This window comes from Astatotilapia calliptera, chromosome 4 (assembly GCF_900246225.1).
Source record: "Astatotilapia calliptera chromosome 4, fAstCal1.2, whole genome shotgun sequence".
NCBI lineage: Eukaryota > Metazoa > Chordata > Actinopteri > Cichliformes > Cichlidae > Astatotilapia > Astatotilapia calliptera.
In genome coordinates, this window is record NC_039305.1 from 32,098,998 (window position 1) to 32,120,681 (window position 21,684).

The following is a 21,684-nucleotide window of genomic DNA, read 5'->3' on the forward strand; positions in this document are numbered from 1 at the left end:
TTATTGTTTTATTTTGGTAGCGAGCCTAAAAATCTTTGTGTTCCTCTTTCTCTGTGTGTTGGTTTGTTTTTACAGGAAATAAAGGGGAGATGTTTGTTGGACTCATGGGCAGAAGGAGTTTAGGAGGAGGTAAATGTCCGGCTACAGCCACGTCTATTTGTATATAATGTTTGCTTTGCATAACTCTTTAGATAGAGAAGCGGCTCTGTTATCATGTTTGAATCTGCCATTTAAAAAGTGATTTTCAAGCTTGATTATAATCAAATCTAAATGTTCATTCTAATATTTGTTTTTGCTGTTTTCTTTCTGTTTTACAGACATGGAGGAAGAATTTAAATCGGACTCTTACTGAAGACAAAAAAAGAAAAGAAACCAAACTCCATTTCAGTTATAACGTCTTATTCAGCCATCCGTTGTTGACCAACAGGACACTGAGTATGATGCACTTTGACCGACACGGTCCAAACACCTGTTACAATGAGCTGAAATAAATGCTTTTAAAAATCGCTAACTTCACTCCCGTCGATCTGATGAACTGCACTGCTGTATGTTGTAGCTGATGATATCTTGCCACATTTAAACTTAATGCATATGTAAGTCTCGTGTCTTTTCAAAGGGTTCGCTCAGTTTGTGCCAGATTCATTAAAGATGATTTCATTAGCTAAGTGTGCTTTCTTTCTCTGTCATGCATTACTTGCAGAATATCATTCTCTCGTGTTCATGACCCCTACTGGTCCACTAATTCTTAATTTACGTTTTAATAATTAGAAATAAGCAAAAAAGATGTTTGGTGTTAATTGTTATTACCTATTGTTATTTAAACTCACTAAAATAAAAGTGGAATAGAAACCCTGAGTATACGAGGGCATTTTTAAGTGTATTTACAGGGAAACACACTAATATTCAGCTCTGCTTTAGGCTACATTTGCTTATCTAATAAGTAAATTAATTCATTAATTAATAAATATTTAGAATTTGCAACCGAAATAAACATTTGGTAACAGATGTTTTATTTAAAACACTGACAGGCACATTCTTTTCCCCTGCATCGGCCCTCTGTAAAGATATTACAATTAATAAATCACATGTTACATCTTTGCATCTAACTAACATGAAAGCGTGACCAGGAAAAAGAGCAGATCAAAGATCAAAGGTCTCCTATCATCTCCCTCATGTGTGGAATTAGCAAGTGTTACAACTCTGAGTCAGTTCTGCTCTTTAAACATTTTGAGGCACCACAGAGATCTGTTCTTGATCCAGTTATTTAATCTAATAATAATGACATTGTTATTCCAAACCAACACTTTATGTTCAACCTTCTTTTTAACTGATGATACAATAATATGTGCTAGAAAGAGCCTGCAGGCCCTGATTTATCTTAATCCCCTCAATCTCTCTTTGGCAGCTCAAAATCAGCATAAATGCAGAAAGGATCTTAAAATAATCTTTTTGAAAACCTTTACATCCTGTGCAAATAAAATAAATGGATCTTATAAATATATTTTTTTAATAGCGTGTGAAAAACGTACATTTGAGATTCATGTTCAACGAGGGGCTCAAACACTGCACCGTACAGAAATGTTGTCTTTCATTTTCCAGCTGCAGTATTATTGTGCAGTCAGTCTCCATAACTGTCCTGGCCTATGAAGAGATTCATGCAGCCCAAACAACACTCCATCACTTAAACCCCGTATGTCATCATGCTTCTTTGAGCTCTGAAGGAAAAGCTTGGATGGATTCCCTTGAACAATTAACAGCCCTCGTGTGGTATTCCTTTGTAAAGCCTCCAAACCACACATCTCTCATTTAAGTGTTGTAACAACAATTAACAATAAATTGACATTTTAATTTCAGATGCTCTCCAATGAAACCACCTGTTGGGTAGAACTGGTTTCAGCAGCACTATTCAAACGGAATAAACTCAAACCACAGACCTACATTCTCTTTGTAGCTCTTTAAGTTTTATGATCTGATGTTTGTTGGAATTTTGCAATTTTTTTTAAATTAATTGTATTTTGTGCAGTTTTGTTATTTTTTTCTGCCAATTGTGTTCTTGTGGATGTGGGATATCTTGATTTTCAGTCCCCAGTGTGGACAAAACTCGATCATCTTCTTCAAAGCCGACATGACCGCAGTAGTGCCAGGATTTATTTAGTCAGATTAGACATGCAGTAGATACTTGCTATTGCTGAAATGCCCCTTTAAGCGATCAGTGGCATTGCATATTTAGTTATTTAAACAGGCACGACACATAGAAATATTCTTTTGTCTATAAGTTCCTTATTAGCTGAGCAAACTGACCGAGCCTAAACAATCCTTAAACCTTTAAGGATGCTGTTCGGGACACAGTCAACACATGAGGCGAAATCTGTTTGTTTCACCATTTGTCTTTATTGAAGAGGAAGGCAAAGAGGAGAAGCAGGTACAAAAGCACAACTGAGCTACACAGCAATGTCACGCTACTTTTGTGTCACTTCTTTGTGTGAGTAGTTTAAATAGGTAGCACTACAACAACAGCTTTCTGGTGACCTATGAAAGGCAAAGGAATGCATCTTTGTTTCTCCAGGGAGTCGTGATAGCATATGGGTGCGTTAGTAACCAGCAAAATGCTCTAAAACTGTCCATCTATAGCTGCCATTGGCACCAGGGGGAGGAATGAAGAGGTGATTGGAAAATAGACACAAGCACAACAACGTCATGACAGGTTTCTTGAAAACAAGGACCCTACACACACGGGTAAATTTGATTTTTTTTCTAAAGTTCAAAACACTCCAGTTATTTACAGATTTAATGGGCTGTATTCAGCATTATAATTAGGTCCATTTTCTGCTCAGGTAAGAAGGAAAAGAGTACACCCTTAATGATGGGATTTCTTCTTGTAAGACTCTTAAATATCAGCATAATGGAGGCCTGAAAAAAGGAACCCATCCTCTATAATATTTTCTCTGATACCAAAGCCTTTTGCTTACCAGTCATCTCAGCCAAAAAAGACCTCGAGAGCACAAGTATCCCAATCATGTATGGAACACTGTAGCCAGGAGTGTTTGAGGATGCTTTTTATTCATTGGAGATTCATTTAAAGGCAAAAAAAAAGAGAGGAGAAAATGGTAAGTAAGCGCACTTTGCTGTTAATGCACATGAGTTAAAAAAAACAACAACAACCTACCAACAAGTAAATTCAGGCTGCAGCACATTTGTGAGTGATTTATTGAGAGCTCATGCTAAAAGGATAAATGGAGTGTCTGTTAGCACTGTTGCCCTGTGCTGTACGACCCAATGACAGTGCATTTAACCACATTAACCACCGGATAACACAAATATGTATTAATATGTCAAATGCAGATAACCCGTACACAGAAACGATCAGTATATAAAACAGGACAAAAAGACATTGATTTTTTTAAACTAATGAACTTTAAAGGCAACAGTTGTTTCAACACAAGAAGAAATGTAACTTTAAGCCGCAGTCGGGAAAAGAAAATGGCTCAAGTGTGACACAAAAGCTACAGGAAAAAATATAAAAATAAAAAAGATAATGGTTGATTCAATGTGACATTGTTGGCAACACACCTCTAATTTCACAGCCAGCTGCTGTCTAAACTTATGCACAATGTTTCTGAGTCTTACCAAGTGTTAGACGGCACGATTGAAACCACCCCCGTGTCTGTTTGGTAAAAAACAAACAAAAAACTACTAGTAGTATTTTTACAACTGCTAGCTTGTTTCGCTTTTAGTGCCTGCAGCCACTCAGTGTTTAAATATGTATTTCCTTCAGTTACCTAAACTGAGGATTGTTAGGATGTATGTGAATCCTCTGTTGGACCAAGCAGATGTTTAGTCTGAACAAAAAGGGAATTTCCTGTTTTAAAGTCAGTTATTTGCTCGAGCCAGAACGGCTATTTCCCAGTTTCCAGTCTAAGATAAGCGAACAGCTTCATATTTACCGAACAGACGCGAGAGAGATATCGATCACAGATCAATGTTCACAGATCCACATTTGATAATAACAGCCAGCTACTCCTTTACCAAAACATTAAATGCTGATTAAAATTCTTCAACATGTTGATCCAGATCAATAAATGTAGAGATTGTCAATAGAATTAAAATAATATTTTAATCAATCATATAGAACAAATTAAAAAAATTTAAAGTGCTGCCAACCATGCTTATTGAGCTTACACAACAAGGCTGCCCTTTTCTAACAGCTCACAGCATCAACTATGGTGGTAATAGGTAGTGACAATGTGCACAGTGACATGTTTTGACTCAATCACGTCACTTTTGATAACATGGAATAAATCTCTGAAATGTAAATGACTCATCGCCTTTGTTGGTGGGGAAATGCTCTGGATTGTTCTTCCTGTACTTCCCAGTTTGTAGACACATTCAAAAGCACGTACAATTTTTTTTTAGATTTTTTAAAATATTTGATTCACCAGGAAATCAGTTCCCTAGAAAGGAGAGATTCCTCTACGCTTGTTTACGCTCTATGTAGTTAATGTGGTTTTTTTAAGAATATAAATAGGCTATTTAAAAAAAAAAAAAATCTATAAAAAACCCCAAAACACTTGCTGGGCAGTAACATCTACATTATTTTCACGTTAATACACACACAAAAACTAAAAAACAACAACAAAAAACCCCAAACACAACAAAACAAGAAGCTTAATGCGCCATTTTAGCTTTTTATACAGTGGTAAAACCTCAGAGGTAGAAAAAGTATGAAAATCATTGAGAACTTTAACAAAACCAAACAAAGCACACAAGAGCTCCCAAACTCTATAAACTGATAAAAAATGAAACTGCAGACACAACTGAGAGAAAAGTCTTAAAACATGAGTTACAAAAACAAACGGAAAACACACAAAAACACACATCGTGGGTAGGTTCCTCCTTGGTGACGGTACAAACGTGGCCCAGTGGCACCTATAGCTTTTTGCTAACCAAGAGATGGATGAGACGGGGTTAAATGCTGGACACAATGTGAGGCTTTGTTGCATGAGAAGCTCTGTTACTGATCGGCTCTGGGTTCAAACAGCCACAAGGCCGTAAGGTAAAACACCTGACCTAAAACCATATTAGCTTTTCAATACTGCATCTAGTTGATAAAATGGATTAAGTTAAGTTAGATCAAATCACTTTTCACTACTTTTCACCTGTGTATGTGTCAAATATGTGAACACTAATTTACATAGTGTTGTTTGCTCACTGTGGTTTGATACTTTTGGACATTTTCTTTCTTTAGATTTCATCACTCGTCCCAGAGGAATGATCAACCTTATTTCTTCTCCAGTTTGTTTGAAAACTCTCCATTTAATCATGTGGATGGCAGTATTACATGCAAGCCCAGACATGGTCCTGTTTAATCACAACCAGCTGGTCTGTGTCTGCAAAAACACGTTTACACGAGTCAAAGTGTTGCCGACCTGCATTTTGTCTCAATGACAGACTGAAATGCACTGCAGATTTGATACCACATGCCACTGATTGGATTAGCAAGCGGGCCTGGTGCGCCGTGCTAATTAAGTGTCTGGGAGAAGGTGCGCTAACGATGCACGATTACCTTCACTTTGCAGAGAACAAATGAGGTCAAGAAGCTATCAGCGGCCATGCTACGTATACACACGTCAAAAGAACCTAAAGATGAATAGTGGCTGTGGTCAGTGTATAATAAAACCTGTCTGTTCTATTGTGTAAAATGTATAACTGCATTTGTGAAAATGTTAAAGAATTACATAAAACTCAAAGCCCATTTCATCAGAACAATCCAACATTCAATATTGTATTGATTAACATTCTCATGTTATCCCCCACTTTAAAAAATAATTTATAGCAAAAGCTAATCAAAAGCTAATTAGCTAAACTCAACATCAATAGTTTATAGCTAGCTAGTTAGCTTATAAAATACTGTTTAATCAAGAAATATTCATCAGTTTTATTGAATATCTGTGTTATTTTTGCCATTTTTCCCAAAATGCCCATTTTCAGGAAAGTCTTAACCAGCTAACTTTAGTAGTGGTTTTTGCTAGCTTATAAAATACTATACAGGGGAGTGTAGCTATTTTGGCTGCCATGAGATAAGGGTCGTTCTACATCCTGAACAGGGAAATAAATATTTAAAATTGTGACTGAATATCGTTCCTATTTTTCACCATATTATTTTTTAAATGCCCACTTTTGGCCCAAACAAACCAGCTAACTTTAAGCAGCTGTTGTTGCTAGCTTTAGCATAGCGCATGTAATACGCAAAAAATGAAAAGACAGCGACAACCCCGGTGTTGCTTTGTCGTAAAAATGTCTACCCCTATCAAAAGAGTAATAAAACAAGATTTGAATCATTAATTAATTATTTAACTTGTCAGCATCCCGCCACAAATAAAGCAAATTTATATTTCCTTTTTATAAATGTGTTAAGTACTGTATTGGATGTTGTATGTTAGGACCTGTTCTGTAATCTGTCTTTATTTCACTGCTTATTGCTCGAGATACATCTAAATGTAGTTTTCCCGCTCACAGAAATTAAACATTGCTTTTCATTAGCCCTCTTCCTTTACATATTTTATTTATGCAGCTTTCCTTTCAAAAGGACGTCGTTCCTGATTGCTTGCTATTAAACACCTGGCAACTCAGGGTTTTTACTAACACACAGTTAAGTGTCTGAGAAGTCATTCCCAGACTCATATGGATTTTCCTTATTTTTCTAATTCAAATTTTAGGGAAATCTCCAAACAATTCTTTTAACAGGAATCCTACCTGTGGACTAACGTTGTGGTTACTTGAACCCAGAGTAGCAACTGTCCATGTCTGTGACTGCGCTGTAGCTGCTGAAAGCGTTTCGTACAATAGTGAGTGAGGGTTTAGACTCAGCGTCTGTGAGCATGCCCGTGTACAGAGGAGGATCTGTGCGTGACTGTGTGTTTTTGGAGTGTGTGTATTGGTAGCTCCTCTACGTCCCTTTGGGTGGGGTCCATTTTAAGGCTGTGGGGTCAATGGTCTTGCTGTTACCACGTTTGGTCTCCTTGGCCTTCCAGTCATCAATAAGGTCCTTTAAAGGAAGAAGGAAACACCCCGCAAAGGAACCCTGGTTATTAGAATCATAAACAACAACCAGCTGCTAATTGGGAGAGAGTGGCTAATCTACTAAACAGAGACAACGGCATGGCTGTGTTTCATACCTGTCTCTTTAAAACCAGGTGCTTCCCCTTCCAATATTTAAGCATCTGGAGGGACTGCAGTGTGCTGACTATATCCACCGGGTTCACTGCAGTTTCCTGGCTGATCTCTGTGAACATAAAAGTGAGAGAAACTGAGGATGAATCATCAGCAGCTTTCAAATCATTTCCCTGCATTCATTACACCCATAAAAAACATCTTTAAAAAATTCATATTTAAAAGTTTTTTTTCATTAAAATATTCCCTTCAGGTCTTCAGAAAGCTCAGATGTAACTTTACTATCTGTGGCACAGGGGGACACAGAGCAGCAGAGTGGAGTGACTGAGAAGAGTCACTGTCATCACTCTGTGCGAGCTGGAGACATTTTCCTAGATTCAAAATAACAAGAAGACATTCTGAGTTCAAAAGAAAAAATACAAATAAAAGAGGACAAAGAGATGCTCAGAAGTGAAGGAACAGTGTTATCACTGAACCATTCACTGTTTAGTCACATTCTTCTTTATTCTGCGTGTCAAACAGATTGCACTGAAGGACGCTCGCGGTGAAGTCGTCATTTATGAAAAGTAACTCCTATCAAATACTGGCGTGTCAGTGCTTCCAACCTCCAATTAGATACACCTATGGTAGCTAGCATTTTCAAGATCCTACGTCACGTCCTTCTCAACTTTTTGCATTGACAACAGTTTCATAAAAACTTGACCTCTGACCCCTGACCTTGAGGATGAGGTCACTGAGATTCAAAGCCGTCTGAGATTTTTAGGGATACACCTAAGATATCGAACATCGTTCTCGAGTTACTGCATTCACAAACTTGGGTGTCTGTGAATATAAAACCCCACCAGCCTGTTACAGCAGAGGGGTAACAACGAAACACAATATTGGATATTGAAGTGAAATTATTGAAAACTTTAGAATACACAACGTGATGATTATAGTGCTGTTAAATGATGATGTCAATCCCATCAAATGCAAAGGATGCATAAGCACCATGAAACAATACAAGTGTAAGCAAGTAAACAGAGATGTGAATAACTTCAAATATTCCAAAATCCTCCATATAAAGAAGGAAATACAAGCAGCATGTGAGCTGGACTGCAACATGAAGACAAGGAAAATGAATGTGTCGTGTGTTTGAGGCCGGTGTCACTCAAAGCACTGCTGTGCCTTAATGCCTTACACAGATGTGAGCGTGTGGCTGCACTGTTTGTTTTTAATCACAGAAGCAGAAACGAGCAGCGCAAACAAACGCGATGCACCATGGGAGCAGGGCGTTCCTCGCTTCCTCCGAGTCACCGCTTCTTTGGCAGAAAACCACAGGGGAAGCCTCGCGTGCGCCCGCCTTCATTTATCACCAGTACATTGACTCAATATGGCTGCAGTGCTCTCTGACCCATTCACAAAAGTGGCCACGCTTGAATGTGTGCATACACACACACACACACACACACACACACACACACACACACACACACACACACACACACACACGGTCTCAGGAGCTGTTCTTGTGTCTTACACTGTATTTTATAAGCTTTTTGACCAGCAGCCATAGTCAAACAGAATCAACTAGAAGTCAGATATTTGTCTTTCTCCATCCAGCATTTTGAACTTTCTGACCTTTGATGGAAATCTCCTTGCCCTGAAAGTTGTTCAGGTAGCGCAGCAGCACCTCCTTCCAGTAACTTCGGTAGCTGATTAGTCCCAGGTCCGACAGGGGCCGCTCAGGTGAGCCCACCTTCTCCTCTACTTTGGACAACAGGTAACCTGGCAGGACAAACCGAGAGAGCAGTGCTTTGGATGGCTACACTTAGGAGCGACCTGAAGCTCCTACACCTGCTGTTACTGTGTAGCGCTGTGCAGAATCTCTGGCCAGTGTGTGAGCTCGTTTACATTTAAGTGGGTACTCACTGAAGTCTATGAGCATCTTGCCGTAACCCTGCCTCATGTACTGCGGCATGGTGAGGATGCAGGATACGTTGTAGTTCAGGAAGGAGTTTTTCTCCTATGGGAGGAGAATGAACGCATGAAGGTAACAGGCTGAATCAAAGCTCATAGCAGGACTATGGAGGCTGCAGCAGTATGAAAATGCATTATCTCTGATCTGATTGCTTTGGCCCAACATCACAGAGCAGCTGACATTACAACCTGTGTGAAACTTCATCAGAAACACGGTTTTAAATTCAGCTCGCACTTCGTAGTAAAGACATTTGTGATTTGTTGTAGTCATTCTCTGCAAACTCTGTTAACACTCCCTATTTTCAAGAAGAGTTCAGTCATGTAAAATACTCTGGAGTTACCTTGGAGAAGTATCCGACAAGGTGGCACCCTGTGTTGTCAGCTTCAGTCATAACATAGAAAAGGAACGGTTCCACATCATAATACAGAGTCTTGTGGTCCAGGAAGAGTTTCGCCAGCAGACACAGATTCTGACAGTAAATCTGCAGAAAGCACAACGTGAAGAAGTCGCACAGCAAAAGTGTGTGAAGTTTTAGCCAGTCAAACAATCCTGCACTGACTTTCGTGACTTCACGTTACCCATCAGGTATAAATACATTAAGAGTCTTCCACACCTCAGCCACACAGCCTGCCTTCCTCCACAGGGAGGAAATACTTGTTAAGGCCTTTCTGTCACACCGGATGTGTAAATGTGCAAATGTTTGGTGTGTTAAAAAAATCTATCGCAGCCGTTCACCTCGACTGCGCTTTTTTGCAGGTAATTATTTGGATGGATTCATTGGATGAACCCAGAATCTCAGTTTCTTCCTTTGAATCATCAGGATTCGCTCATTAGACATTTTCTGTGTTACGAATTCTAAATTCTCACAGTGCACTCGGTGTGTAACGGCCTTTAGATTTGAAATATTAAGATCTTGTTAACAAATTTAGCCTAAAGTTCAAGTACATTAAATCGAAATGTAACTGCCATTATCACTGCCTGCAGACTTGCTGTGAGGGTTAGATAGAATATTTGGCAGAGCAAGTTTAGAGGTCAGTATTTGGTGGGAAAATCCTCCCACTGAGACTCTCTCACCTTATTCTTCTTTCCATCCACCTCAAAGACAGAGATGTTCCCCTTCCTGTAAATCTCGTCACCTGGAGGGTGTTTCCACACACACTTGGCCTTAACAAAAAAGACAAACGTGAAGAAATCGAGACAAAAAGTAACTTTTGTTCAGATCTTCAACTGGTGCAAAATTCTAAAAATACACTAAAAATAATAAATAAAAAATAATTTAAAAAAGTATTTTTTCAGTGTTTGCCAATTGTTTTTTTAATTTTATCTTTTGTGTTTATTTCAGTTGTAGCTGCTCTGTCCCCCCCCATATTCAGGCTTTAATATTTAATCACTAACACTGCCCTGCTGTGGCTGTGCAGTTCATCTGTCTGACAGTCAGGCTCCAAACACCTGACTTCAGCCAAGCACCCAGTTTGGAAAAATGTTCTCGTCAGCCTTGTCACTTAAATACAGAAAAAGTCTGAACGTCTCAGAAAGGCCAAAGTTACACACTTTATCTAAACGGTGTAGGAATAATATTATAGAGCACCTGAGGCACTGAGACAGTCTAAGACAATAGCCCAGGCTCACTTTGATACCTCTGTGTCACTGACTGGCACCTTATACTTTCTAATCAATCAGATACTTTGACTGAGATAAACTGAAGCTCAACACTTTGAGGAATCATTTGCATATTTCCCCCGTTTACTGATTACAGAATTAAAGCATAAAAACAACTTTAAGTATGACAGGAGAAGCCAAACTGCAGTGCACAAAAACAGCGGGACCTACAGCACCGTGCCAAATCTCAGACCACCTCATGTCTTTGTAATTTGCAGGAAAATTGGAAATGGGTGCAGGAATTTAAAGCAGTATCTGCCAACATACATGTGTACAGTATGCAAGACAAAATCAGAGTTTGTGCAGTTTTTACAAACTTGGCATTTTATTACTCGACTTTTCTTCACGTAGTCTTCAGCAATAGTTCTCCAGGCTTCTTAAAGGACATGCAAAAGTCCTCTTTAGATGTCGGCTGCCTTTTGTTCTGTTCTCTTGCTTCAGTAACACTGAAGTCCAGCCTCTGGACAGCCCACGAGTGATCAGGTATGTTTTTACTGCTTTGGCAGTGTGTTTAAGAACATCTACAGCTGTTGGCTGAGAAATGAAGACCTGGACTGAAAAGCAATGAAAAAGCAAAGACTGAACAATATTCTGAAAGCCCGGAGAATTACTGCTTAAAACCAGTTTTTAAAAAATGAGCCAATGTTTGTGATAACAAAGTCAGTGTATGAGCCAACAGCTCAGCCTGCTTCAAACACTAGCAGTGTTGAATGCGTAGTCCTAACATGGTCCATCTCAGTCATGCTGTTCTGCCTTTCAGCACAGAAGCCCCACCCACCTGCTGTTGAAACCTTGTGTTTGTGAGTGATAGCCAATCAGTGGAGAGTTGGGGGAGAAGTTATCAAGCTACTGTAGGCGACTCCAACAATGCTAATCTGGTAGGAGTCTGCTGCGATCTATCTTATCTTAATGTAATGATGATAATAATAATAACAATGATGATAATGATGATAGTGGTGAGCCTCACCATGTGCCTGCGTAGAATGGTCTGACTCTTCATGTACTTGAGGCAGAACTCGCACATGTAAAGCCTCCCCAGGCGGGCGTACTCCTCTGGGTATGGAGAGTGGTACCAGGTGTCCAGCTCGTAACGTCCAAACACAATGGTCTTTATCATGTTGCTGCCCTCCGACACCTGGCCAGCCAGACGGAGCTTCTCCTGCACAACCAGGACAGGAAGGGACAGGAAGACAAGGTACAGAGAGGACAAGAAGACAGGGCAGGCGTGCAGAGAAAGAGAGAAAAACAAATCTCAATTATTTGTCGAAGAGGATCGAGCGAATCAAAGGTCACGCTCAGGGAAACCTCAGTGGAGGAAAAACAAAAGAAAACGATGCAGGAAGAAAATTTAAAGGAAGAACTAAAAAGAAAAGAATTCGAATAAAAAAGGTATGAAGCAAATTCTTTAGAAAATACTTGAGTGTAAATGTTGTTCATGAGGAAGTGAATCAACAAACAAGCTACTGTTAATATAATATAAAAATCATAGTCAGCAAGAAAAATGATCAGATAACTGTTAAAGTTGCAAGCAAAGAGTAAAAACACGCATATGTGATGTCAATTCTAACTTAGATGCTTTCAAGATGACTTTGTTTTGAAATTGAAAAGCTAGTCATTCATTTACCTCTGTAAAGAAATGTATCGCCAGAGCAACGCAGTTAAAAGACCAAAATACTTCCAAAATCCTATGTGATAGTTCAAGTATGTCTGTTTGAGAATAACGATGCTTGAATGGGCCACAAAGTGACAGAACAGAAGGGGAAAAACCCAACACGGAATGACAGGAAGTGATTTCCCAAACTACCAAAAATATCTCAGACGCCTCCTGCAGCTGCAGGGGAGGGTCTGCAGACTGCAACAGAGAAGAAGAGCGATAAGGCCAAAAATAAAGGGAAGAAGACAAAGTGCAAGGGGGGAGATGAAGATGAGTTTTCTCTCTTACAAGGTCGTCCGAGGCACGTGCCTGCGCTTTCCTGAACAGCTCGAGGTCATAGTCACTGGTGATGTTCTCCAGCAGAGGCTCGCGGCTCGTTCCGTGGCTCTGACGGTGGTCCTGGTGGTGAGCGGGGACCAGAGAAGACGGTACAATCAAATGATATGTGATATATTACACACACTGACTCTTATCTAATCCACTTACCATGTACTTTTCCTTCTGCTCCTTATTGAGGCCAGTGTTCCTCTTCCTCCTCAGCTCTGTCACCTTCTCTTTGTAGCGCAGCTGACGCTCTGTAGGGGCCTGAGAGGACACAAAACACACTTATATATACACTCACATAAAGGTGATGCTCATAATAAACATGCCCCAACTTTTAAATAATAAACTCACAGAATGTCTATGAGTCAAAAGCTCAGAAGTCATCGATATAAAAAAGAATATTGTCCTCATAAATAAACACTGATTTGTGTGTAATTATGTCTTCTGACAAACTGATGCTTTCTCATGAACTTAAAATGAATCCCTTAAAAATACGCAGGAGCAGTGGTCGTGTTCATGGTCGACCACCATGTTGGCCCGCCCTTTTGAATGCAGCCAAAAACATAATCACACTTTCCCTCCGATAAACAGTTTGCTTATGGTATGAGAGTTTATTCACTGACATAATAACGAGATAATAAAATGTTATTTCCACAGACTAAAATGAGCTAACAGCAGCTAACAGAGGCAAAAACAACAGTGCTTACTGACAAAAATGTTTAGGATATCAACACCACCAGCTCATCGACTTGCTTTCATAAGGTTTACAGCCATGGACACCCGGCACACTGACTCGTGAAGCAAACAGCATTTAACATGTGGAGTAAAATGAACGGTGGGCAGGTCTTTGTCCTGCAGAGACCACCGTAGCTAGAACTATATACTAAAACTGGGAGGCGTAAGAAAACAGAATTCAGTTGACTGCAATCTGCAACCTCCTGACATCTGCTGGTGAGATTTTACACACTGTAACTTTAAAGGGCGAGAAGCTTAACTGCTTCTTTCAGATAATGAACTAAGTGGCTGCACCAAGGTGCAGCGTGAGACAAATAAGTGCTATTTGGAAATGTTAATCACGCACAGTTCCACTAGCAGACTCCATGAATATAATAAAAGGATTTAAATAACATAATAAGACCCTAAAATGGACACTTTATCGCTTTCTGAACACAAAACTTTCTAAAAATCTCATTTTTTTCTCATCTGCACTGACGTCCCACAGGATGTATAACCGACCTGGCATTATGCTGGCTGCATGTAACCGCGTTTGGCTGATCAGCCTTCAGCCAGGAGAAATAACGACATATTGTTAACCATGTGATCTAATATGCAAACAGTAGTTTAGCCCTTTAAAAACCCATTCATTGGGTCATATCTCAAGTTCAGTCTAAAGTACCAGATAAATGATTATAAGTCATTCATTACATTAAATAAGTGTAATTAATCTGATGTGTAGTAACTAACTTCAAAAACAGCTCCTCAATATAAATGATCATTCAACACTTCACATATCATCCAAGCACAATCAATAATTATATTATAATTATCTAAAATTATAATTTTACAAATGTGTTCCAGAAACCAAACAGTTTTCACAGAGCAGAGACAAATACAAATAACCGGGAAGGTAAAACAAACGTATGTGCTTAAAGTATAAATCCTTAACCAAGTGTCTTTATTAATGCAGCGGTCATAAACATAACCAGGGAAATGTCATTTGGCCTTCCGTGCGTCCACAGAGAGGAGGTAACCAAGTGTAAGCGTAATCATTCGTTAGTGCATGTGACCTGGGTTTACTCAGGATCAGAGGGAAGCCAGTGCAGAGAATAAACAAGCGTAACAGATCAGTCACATTGCTGCTACTCTTACAGATACAGTCAGGCAGCGAGGGGTCCTACCAGTTACCAGCAGCAGCTCTTCATCACTTTGCCTCTGACCCTGCTATTCTGACAAATCGCAGCATGATGGGAGGTGTTGCTGCTTTAAGAGTGATGTTGTGCTGTCTTGTGGGTGGGTGAGGGGGGATTCCCTCCCATACACACAGACAGCATTGTGTAACAATCCACTGCATCTAAATTCTTAGGCTGAGTTCAGCTGACAAAGGGAATTACTTAACAGAAGCATGTGCACGAACTGGTGGACTTGTTTACGTTTTATTTGTTTACTTGCGTGCGTGCCGTCCACGCGTTACCTGGTTTCTCGTGGAGTGTCTGTTCTCGTCCTGACGGTGCGACAGCGTCCTTTCCTCGGCCTGTTTGTCGCGCGTCGATGCCTTGCCCTGACAAAACATCAACACCGTCTGCCACCAAAATCTCACAACTGACCCCGCAGCAGGAACATCACAGCACGTAGCATCATAGTTTCACACTCACTTCTTATCCGGAATTCCCCGTTGATGTATCGTCATGTTTATTTGTGTTTGTGTGTGCGTGTACCTTGCATTCATCAGCAGAAAGGTTGTGGTAGAGAGGGCATCCTGATATGGAGAAATGTCTCTCGTGCCTCCCTGTGAGATGACCTGAGAGAGACCGAAGGAAGAAGTGGAAGGGGTGGAATGGGAAGAGGATGAGGAGATGCTCTGAAGAGGAAGCGATGCTGTGAAGTATGTGTCAGTCTGTCACTCACCCAGCGAGTTGCAGCCAGGTGTGGGACACTTCATGTTGAAGTTGTAGCTCTCGTGGAAACGCCGTCGTTTGGGCCGGTGGGAAAGGTCGTGGGCGGCGGCCTCTTTGAGCGACAGCTCTTTGGCTAACCTCTCGTCTTCCTCTTGTGAAACTACAATGTCGTTGCTAGAAGACACGAGGTCATTGCTCGGGCTGGAAACTTCAATGTCCGACTCTGATGACGGGGCGTTGCCTGTTGGTGTGCGAGGAGGGGTCTCGTCACGATCCGCCCCTTGTTTGATGTCTACTGAATCAAATGTGACAACGAAGACATGTCAAATGTCAAACAGACATTCTTACAAAAGTCCCATCATTTTTGCGTGCCACCAACTTTCAACTGTCTTATATCTCATGGGAGGCCTCTGTTAACTTTTGTCACCACATACACAGCTAGCTAACACCCTGCGACGATGAAGAAAAATCTAATATCAAGGAACATATTAGTGCACCAGTGTCTGAGCTCACAGACCCCAGCGGCTCAATTGAAGCAGGCACATCAACACTTTTCTTTTTCTGTTTTTCACTCATGTAGGGCGAGTCAACATGTCAGTCCAACTCTGTGTCTACAGAGCGGACGCAGTAGAAGTAGCATGAAAGCACCAGCAGCAGCTCAAGTGATTTCTGTCCAGTGAGACGGCGAGACGGTGCTTAGGCAAAGGGTTAAATGATATGCTAGCTACATGTTGGAAACACTCAGAACTTAACACACAGTCACTACAGTAAATGGTAAATGGCCTGTATTTGTATAGCACTTTTACTAGTCCCAAAGTGCTTTACACATCCAGTCATCCACCCATTCACACACACATCCACACACTGGTGATGGCAGCTACATTGTAGCCACAGCCACCCTGGGGCGCACTGACAGAGGCGAGGCTGCCGGACACTGGCGCCACCAGGCCCTCTGACCACCACCAGTAGGCAACGGGTGAAGTGTCTTGCCCAAGGACACAACGACCGAGACTGTCCAAGCTCGAACCGGCAACCTTCCGATTACAAGGCGACCTCCCAACTCTTGAGCCACAATTCTGTTTTCATGGATGCCTGGATGTTAAACTTAATTGTTACACCTGGTAAAGCAGCAACGCTGATCATTTTATTAAAGATGAAAGAATTTAGACAGTTTTTTACTCTCAGTGATGACGCAGAGTTTGTTTGTGGGACCTGAACAGACGGAGTTTAGGACCCAGACAACCGGTCACAGCAGATGGCCCCGCCCCTCCCTGAGCCTGGTTCTGTCGGAGGTTTCTTCCTGTTAAAAGGGAGTTTTTCCTTCCCACTGTCACCAAAGTGCTGCTCATAGGGGGTCATATGATTGTTGAGCTTTTCTCTGTACCTATGAAGCGCCTTGAGGCGACTTTTGTTGTGATTTGGCGCTATATAAATAAAATTGAATTGAATTGAATCGAATACTCCACGAGGCTCCAGACTACGATAGCTGTAATTCTCCGACAATCCATCAAGCGGTGCAGCTTCATACCTTACCAAAGTCGTACTAAAACATTTTTGACAGATGTTTGAGTGCCGTGTAGCACATGAAATCGGTTCATGGTCAGTAAGCACAATCAGAATTCATATATGAGGCGCACTGTCGATTTTTGGAGAAAATTAAAGGCTTTTAAGTGCACCGGAAAATACAATATACAGAAGAAACGAATGCATCACGATATATATAGTTAAAGCACAGGCTTCAAATTATACGGCGATATGGATTTTAGGCCATATCACCCAGCCCTAATTTCAGCATACTTTATTAATCCCTAAGGAAATTATGTGTTATAATTTACAATCATAGCATTATACAATCAAAATTTAAGCTCATATATCAAATAGCTTTTAATTTTTTATGCTTCACTGGTTTTTCTTCATCACAGTGAATCAGAATTTGTCATTTCAAACAGATACAAAAAATGTCCAGCCCTCCTGCAATGTCCCATATTTGAGCAAATATTAATAAAAACTTCAAGTTGCAAAAAACAATTTGTGATGATTTCTGTATAGTTCAGTTTTCTATGTAGCTCAGTTACACAATACTGTAAGATAAAGCATGTGGGATACGTTTTAACATAAAACTCCCTGATTTCATTCAACTTTCATGTTGGATTGAGCAAATACAACAAATTGTACCAGTAGAACAACGTGCTGGAGTTTCTAGATGGTGCTCTGATTATAACACAGAAAAAAAACGAGTTAAATATGTCTATATTTTTTCATTTTTAAGACCTGGGTCACTAAATCATCCATTTTAAGAACATTTTCTGCTCCACCACCACTGATTTGCACGTTTGAATGTGCAGTATATAACAATTGATAAATGAAGCTAAAACGAACAGCCTAATAACCTTCTGCAAACCAAACCTTTCTACAGGTACAATAAAGTAACCCGAACCTGCAGATGATCATATCCTGCATCCGCTGAAGTTAGATAACAGTTCCTGGTGTCTATGAAGTAATTCATTCATCTCAGTGACAAAACACAAGCCCAGGATATCTACTGATAGCAGGAACACACCGTGATCACAGACAAGCCTCGTGACATCAGCTGAATGGCATCACGATGTCAGATGGACTCCGCTGCACATTCATGTTCTTCTTTCTTTTCTTTTGCCCTCTTGCTTTTCTAACACTCTCGTTCTCCACCTGTCCTGTTTCTTTCTCTCCCTGAACCCCTCCTTCCCGTTTTTTCCTCACTGCAAATTCATCCTCTAACTAAAGTGGAGCTTGGCAATGACCAAGCTCAACTTTTAATAAGAAAAAATGTTTAGAGCATGTTTAGAGCATTTGACAGTTCTGAATTCTAGTACTGTACCAATCTTACCGTGAGCCTCTGTGTCAGAGCCGGACGACCTGCTCTGCCGTAGTGGGTATTTTTTGGCTGTGGTGTTTGCCGCCCCCTGCTGGCTGCGTGTGACCCTGCGCCCAGAGGAGAAGACTGATGCTGCAACAGCTGTCGGCGCTGACTCTACGGCTGAGTCCAGAGCTTCATCAGAACCCACAGTTACAGGAGAGCTGCAGTTATCTACAGAAGAGAGGGGAAGTCAGTCAAACGTGTTTTATTTACTGCAGTAAAATAACTTAAGAGGCCTTTCAGGGGATTACTCAACCAACTCATTAATCAACAGAAGAGTAATCACCAGTTACTTTATAATGTACTTTTCAAGCATTAAAATGAAAGGTTCTGCCAAACCATGAAAAAATTATCAGCATATGAAATCTGCTGCTGTTGGAGCCCTGAGTGGACTCTGCTCCTCTTCCAAGAAGGAACTTGACTGAAATGCCCGATTTCGTTAACTGTGCAAGTAGTTTGTCAGTAACTGAATCCAAACGAAAAAGTTAAAAGAAAAGAAAAGATGCAAACGGCCTCAGTGGCTATGAAGAGACTGATCCCATCACAAAACAGAAGCAGTGAACCTTTGAATCCACTTTGTTTTTGCAGATAAATAGCCTCTTTGCTGTTTCTGTCTGTCTGTGTGTGTGTGTGGGGGGGGGGGAGACGACGACAAGGAAGGAGTAGCCAACTCTCCTTGACAAAAAGCAGAGGAAACAGTGTCAGTCTCTGTTTTAAATCTCCTCTGATAGCCAGAGCAAAACGAGGTCACCCAGGGGTGGGGGTGGGAGTGTGTGTGTGTGTGTGTGTGTGTGTGTGTGTGTGTGTGTGTGTGTGTGTGTGTGTGTGTGTGTGTGTGTGTGTGTGAGAGAGATGAGGGAGATCAGTCTGTCTAAAGCCATTCATCCTCTATGGCTGCCCATATACAATAGCTATGTCTAAACCAGTGTAGTGAGGAGGCTGGACTCTGAATGAATGCATCTTTAATTTATATTACTTATAGAGACAGAATTACACAGCATGTAGGCATGCTTGGATTCTTATGCTTCCAGAACACCCAAAAGCTACACAGTAACCTAAACAATGTGAAAAGGATAGATGTACACCTTTATGTCAACAAGTTATGTTTTTTCCATTTCATGCAATTTTTATTTTGGTCAGTTTTTTTGTGCAAACCTTTGGCTCAAAATTTGACTGACGTGATCTCTCTTCTAATTTGTATTTCTGTCCAAATGTGAATGTTTACCTTGTGAACTTCGGCTGAGTCGCAGAGACGCGCGAGTCAGGCGTGTGCTGCTGCGTCTGTGCACAATCTCAGCAGCTTCAGCATGCTCGACATCAGCGGAGAAGTCCGAGTCCTCCGTCCCGTCCGAGCTGCTGCCAGCGGTCCTCTGGGAAAGCAGCAGTTAGAAGTTAGAAGCAATCTGTTAGAAGCAACAACTATGGACGACCAACACAACCGCGTGTGACAAAGTTACTTTTTTTCCCTCTTTACCAGAGGATAATCCAACAAAGATCCCATTCTGGGGGGAGGAGCGTCACCCCCTTCAAATCTCCTCCGGCACTTCACCCCCTCTTCCCACCAAGGACTTGTAAATACTTCAGATAAGCCTAATACCAGTATCACCACGGGAGGTCCGGACAGCTAATCTATTGTACCAAGCACAACCTATAACAACTGGGTTTGTTTAGAAGTCCAGCACCTAACGATTCAGGATAATTTGTTCAAATCAGCACACCTCCAGGTTAGCTAATAAGCATAATGAATGTAATGTTGTTTTATTCTGACGATTCACACTAGACTAATTAAGCAGTGAGGGCTGTCAATCACTGCACAAACTGATCCCTGTCATCTCGGTCTAGCCTAAAAAACAAAACAAACACAAAAAGTATGAAAACAGGATCAAACAATGTGCACATTTCTCTGTTTAATTCATTACAAACATTATTATTGTCACAGTATTTATTTAGTTACTTTTCTAATCTGTCCTTACTTATGTTAAATGAAATGTAGAAACAGTGACTACTTTGTTACATTCACTTCCCATTCTTTTCTCATTGTTTTGCTAACTATTTATGAAAACAAATGAACAGTTACAGACTTTGATAAAAATGGAGAGGTAGATCCAGGCCAATGTGGTTATCCTGCTTTATGGACGTTAGCGTAACAGCAATAAAATAATAGTAATAACATGTTATTAGGCTAACTAATTGTCTTTTAATATTAATGTAAATTTATAACAATGTAAGTTACTTTTTAAAATCCACACAGCCAAAAAGAAACCCAAAGATCAAACACAACATCAGTACAGCACGGGCTATTACCGCAAACTATGTTTGACAACTTCATAACAAGATGCTGCGCGCACAATTTACATACGACCAATTAAATTAAAAAGGAGGCGGGAGTTAGAGAATGCGAACCAATGAACGCGACGCTTGTCAGGCGTCCGTCCAATCACAGCTGTTGTTTTGGTGCGGGCGCCCGTTCCTCCTCGCACCCCAAGAACTGCCTATTGCTTTTTCATCAGTAAGCTAAAGCTGCTGCTGTTACCTACGTTAAAGTGTGCTCGGGATTCCCACTGTACTAAGCAGCCGTTACAAATTTGAACAAAGTTACCAGCATGTTTAAAACTCTTATTTGGGTACTAGAAAGAAGCGACAGTTCAAAAACAACAACATATTCTTGCAACTCAGCAATATGAGCCTGAGCTAGCTTAGCCATATAGCAACCGCAGATCGACAGCTCACTTATGCGATTCTATAAGCACTGATATTCTATGAATGCTACAAGCCGTTCACTTTGTCTTGTAGGAACGTTTTTTAGCTTGCAGCCCCCTTAAGTTTGTTTCCCACACAGTTTGTTTGCTTTTACCTCTATGTCGGCTAACATTAGCTATGACGTTATGTTGTTGTTTATCTGCATTAACGGTTGAGTCTGCCTCACCTTTCTCCGGGGCATTTTTCAAAGATCTGCCGTAACGCCTCTGGCGGATTATTATCCCGTGCTGTGGCAATTTATGGCAGCCTTTTGAAACTGTAACAACGAAAAAATAACCACCAGCTGACATGAGCCAACCCAGCTGAAAAAAAGCGCATAAAATTCTCCGCACTTCCTAGTGAGGACAGCGCAAACTCGCTCTTTTTGGGCGGTACAGTGACAAAATGACTCCGGGGAGAAACATACACCGTCAAATCACGTTACTATGGTGCATTAAGATTTTTGCAGCCATATTTGAATGCGCTCAATTGGGTATTTGGGATTGCTTTAAACTGTACAGCATCGTAAAAAGTAATAGTCATAATAAAAGCAATAAATAAATAAATGTAAAACAATTAGCCGTTTAAAGTAATGGCTGCGCTAGTCACAACTAATAACGTTCTTATAGACGTGGACCACTAAACGCACCGTGTTTACGTTGCGTCT

General features: G+C 40.7%; 1 protein-coding gene across 3 annotated transcripts; it reads right to left on the minus strand.

The window, feature by feature from the left end:
- Positions 1 to 2,367: 2,367 nt before the first annotated feature.
- On the minus strand, positions 2,368 to 21,610 carry LOC113021469 (histone acetyltransferase KAT7-like). 3 transcript variants are annotated; one of them, XM_026166188.1, is made up of 15 exons: positions 21,205 to 21,610; positions 19,504 to 19,648; positions 18,249 to 18,449; positions 15,393 to 15,677; positions 15,203 to 15,285; positions 14,959 to 15,045; positions 12,930 to 13,028; positions 12,753 to 12,842; positions 11,757 to 11,948; positions 10,205 to 10,294; positions 9,471 to 9,611; positions 9,082 to 9,175; positions 8,791 to 8,937; positions 7,176 to 7,282; positions 2,368 to 7,045 (listed from the first exon to the last, which is right to left on the minus strand). In XM_026166188.1, exons 1-15 carry the CDS (start codon positions 21,217 to 21,219, stop codon positions 6,947 to 6,949), a joined length of 1,875 nt encoding a protein of 624 aa, XP_026021973.1. In that variant the 5' UTR covers positions 21,220 to 21,610; the 3' UTR covers positions 2,368 to 6,946. The 3 variants fall into 3 exon arrangements, with proteins under 3 accessions (XP_026021973.1, XP_026021971.1, XP_026021972.1); XM_026166186.1 differs by having other exon boundaries at positions 12,732 to 12,842; positions 21,205 to 21,609; XM_026166187.1 differs by having other exon boundaries at positions 12,732 to 12,842; positions 15,393 to 15,674; positions 21,205 to 21,605.
- Between the last annotated feature and the right edge of the window lie 74 nt (positions 21,611 to 21,684).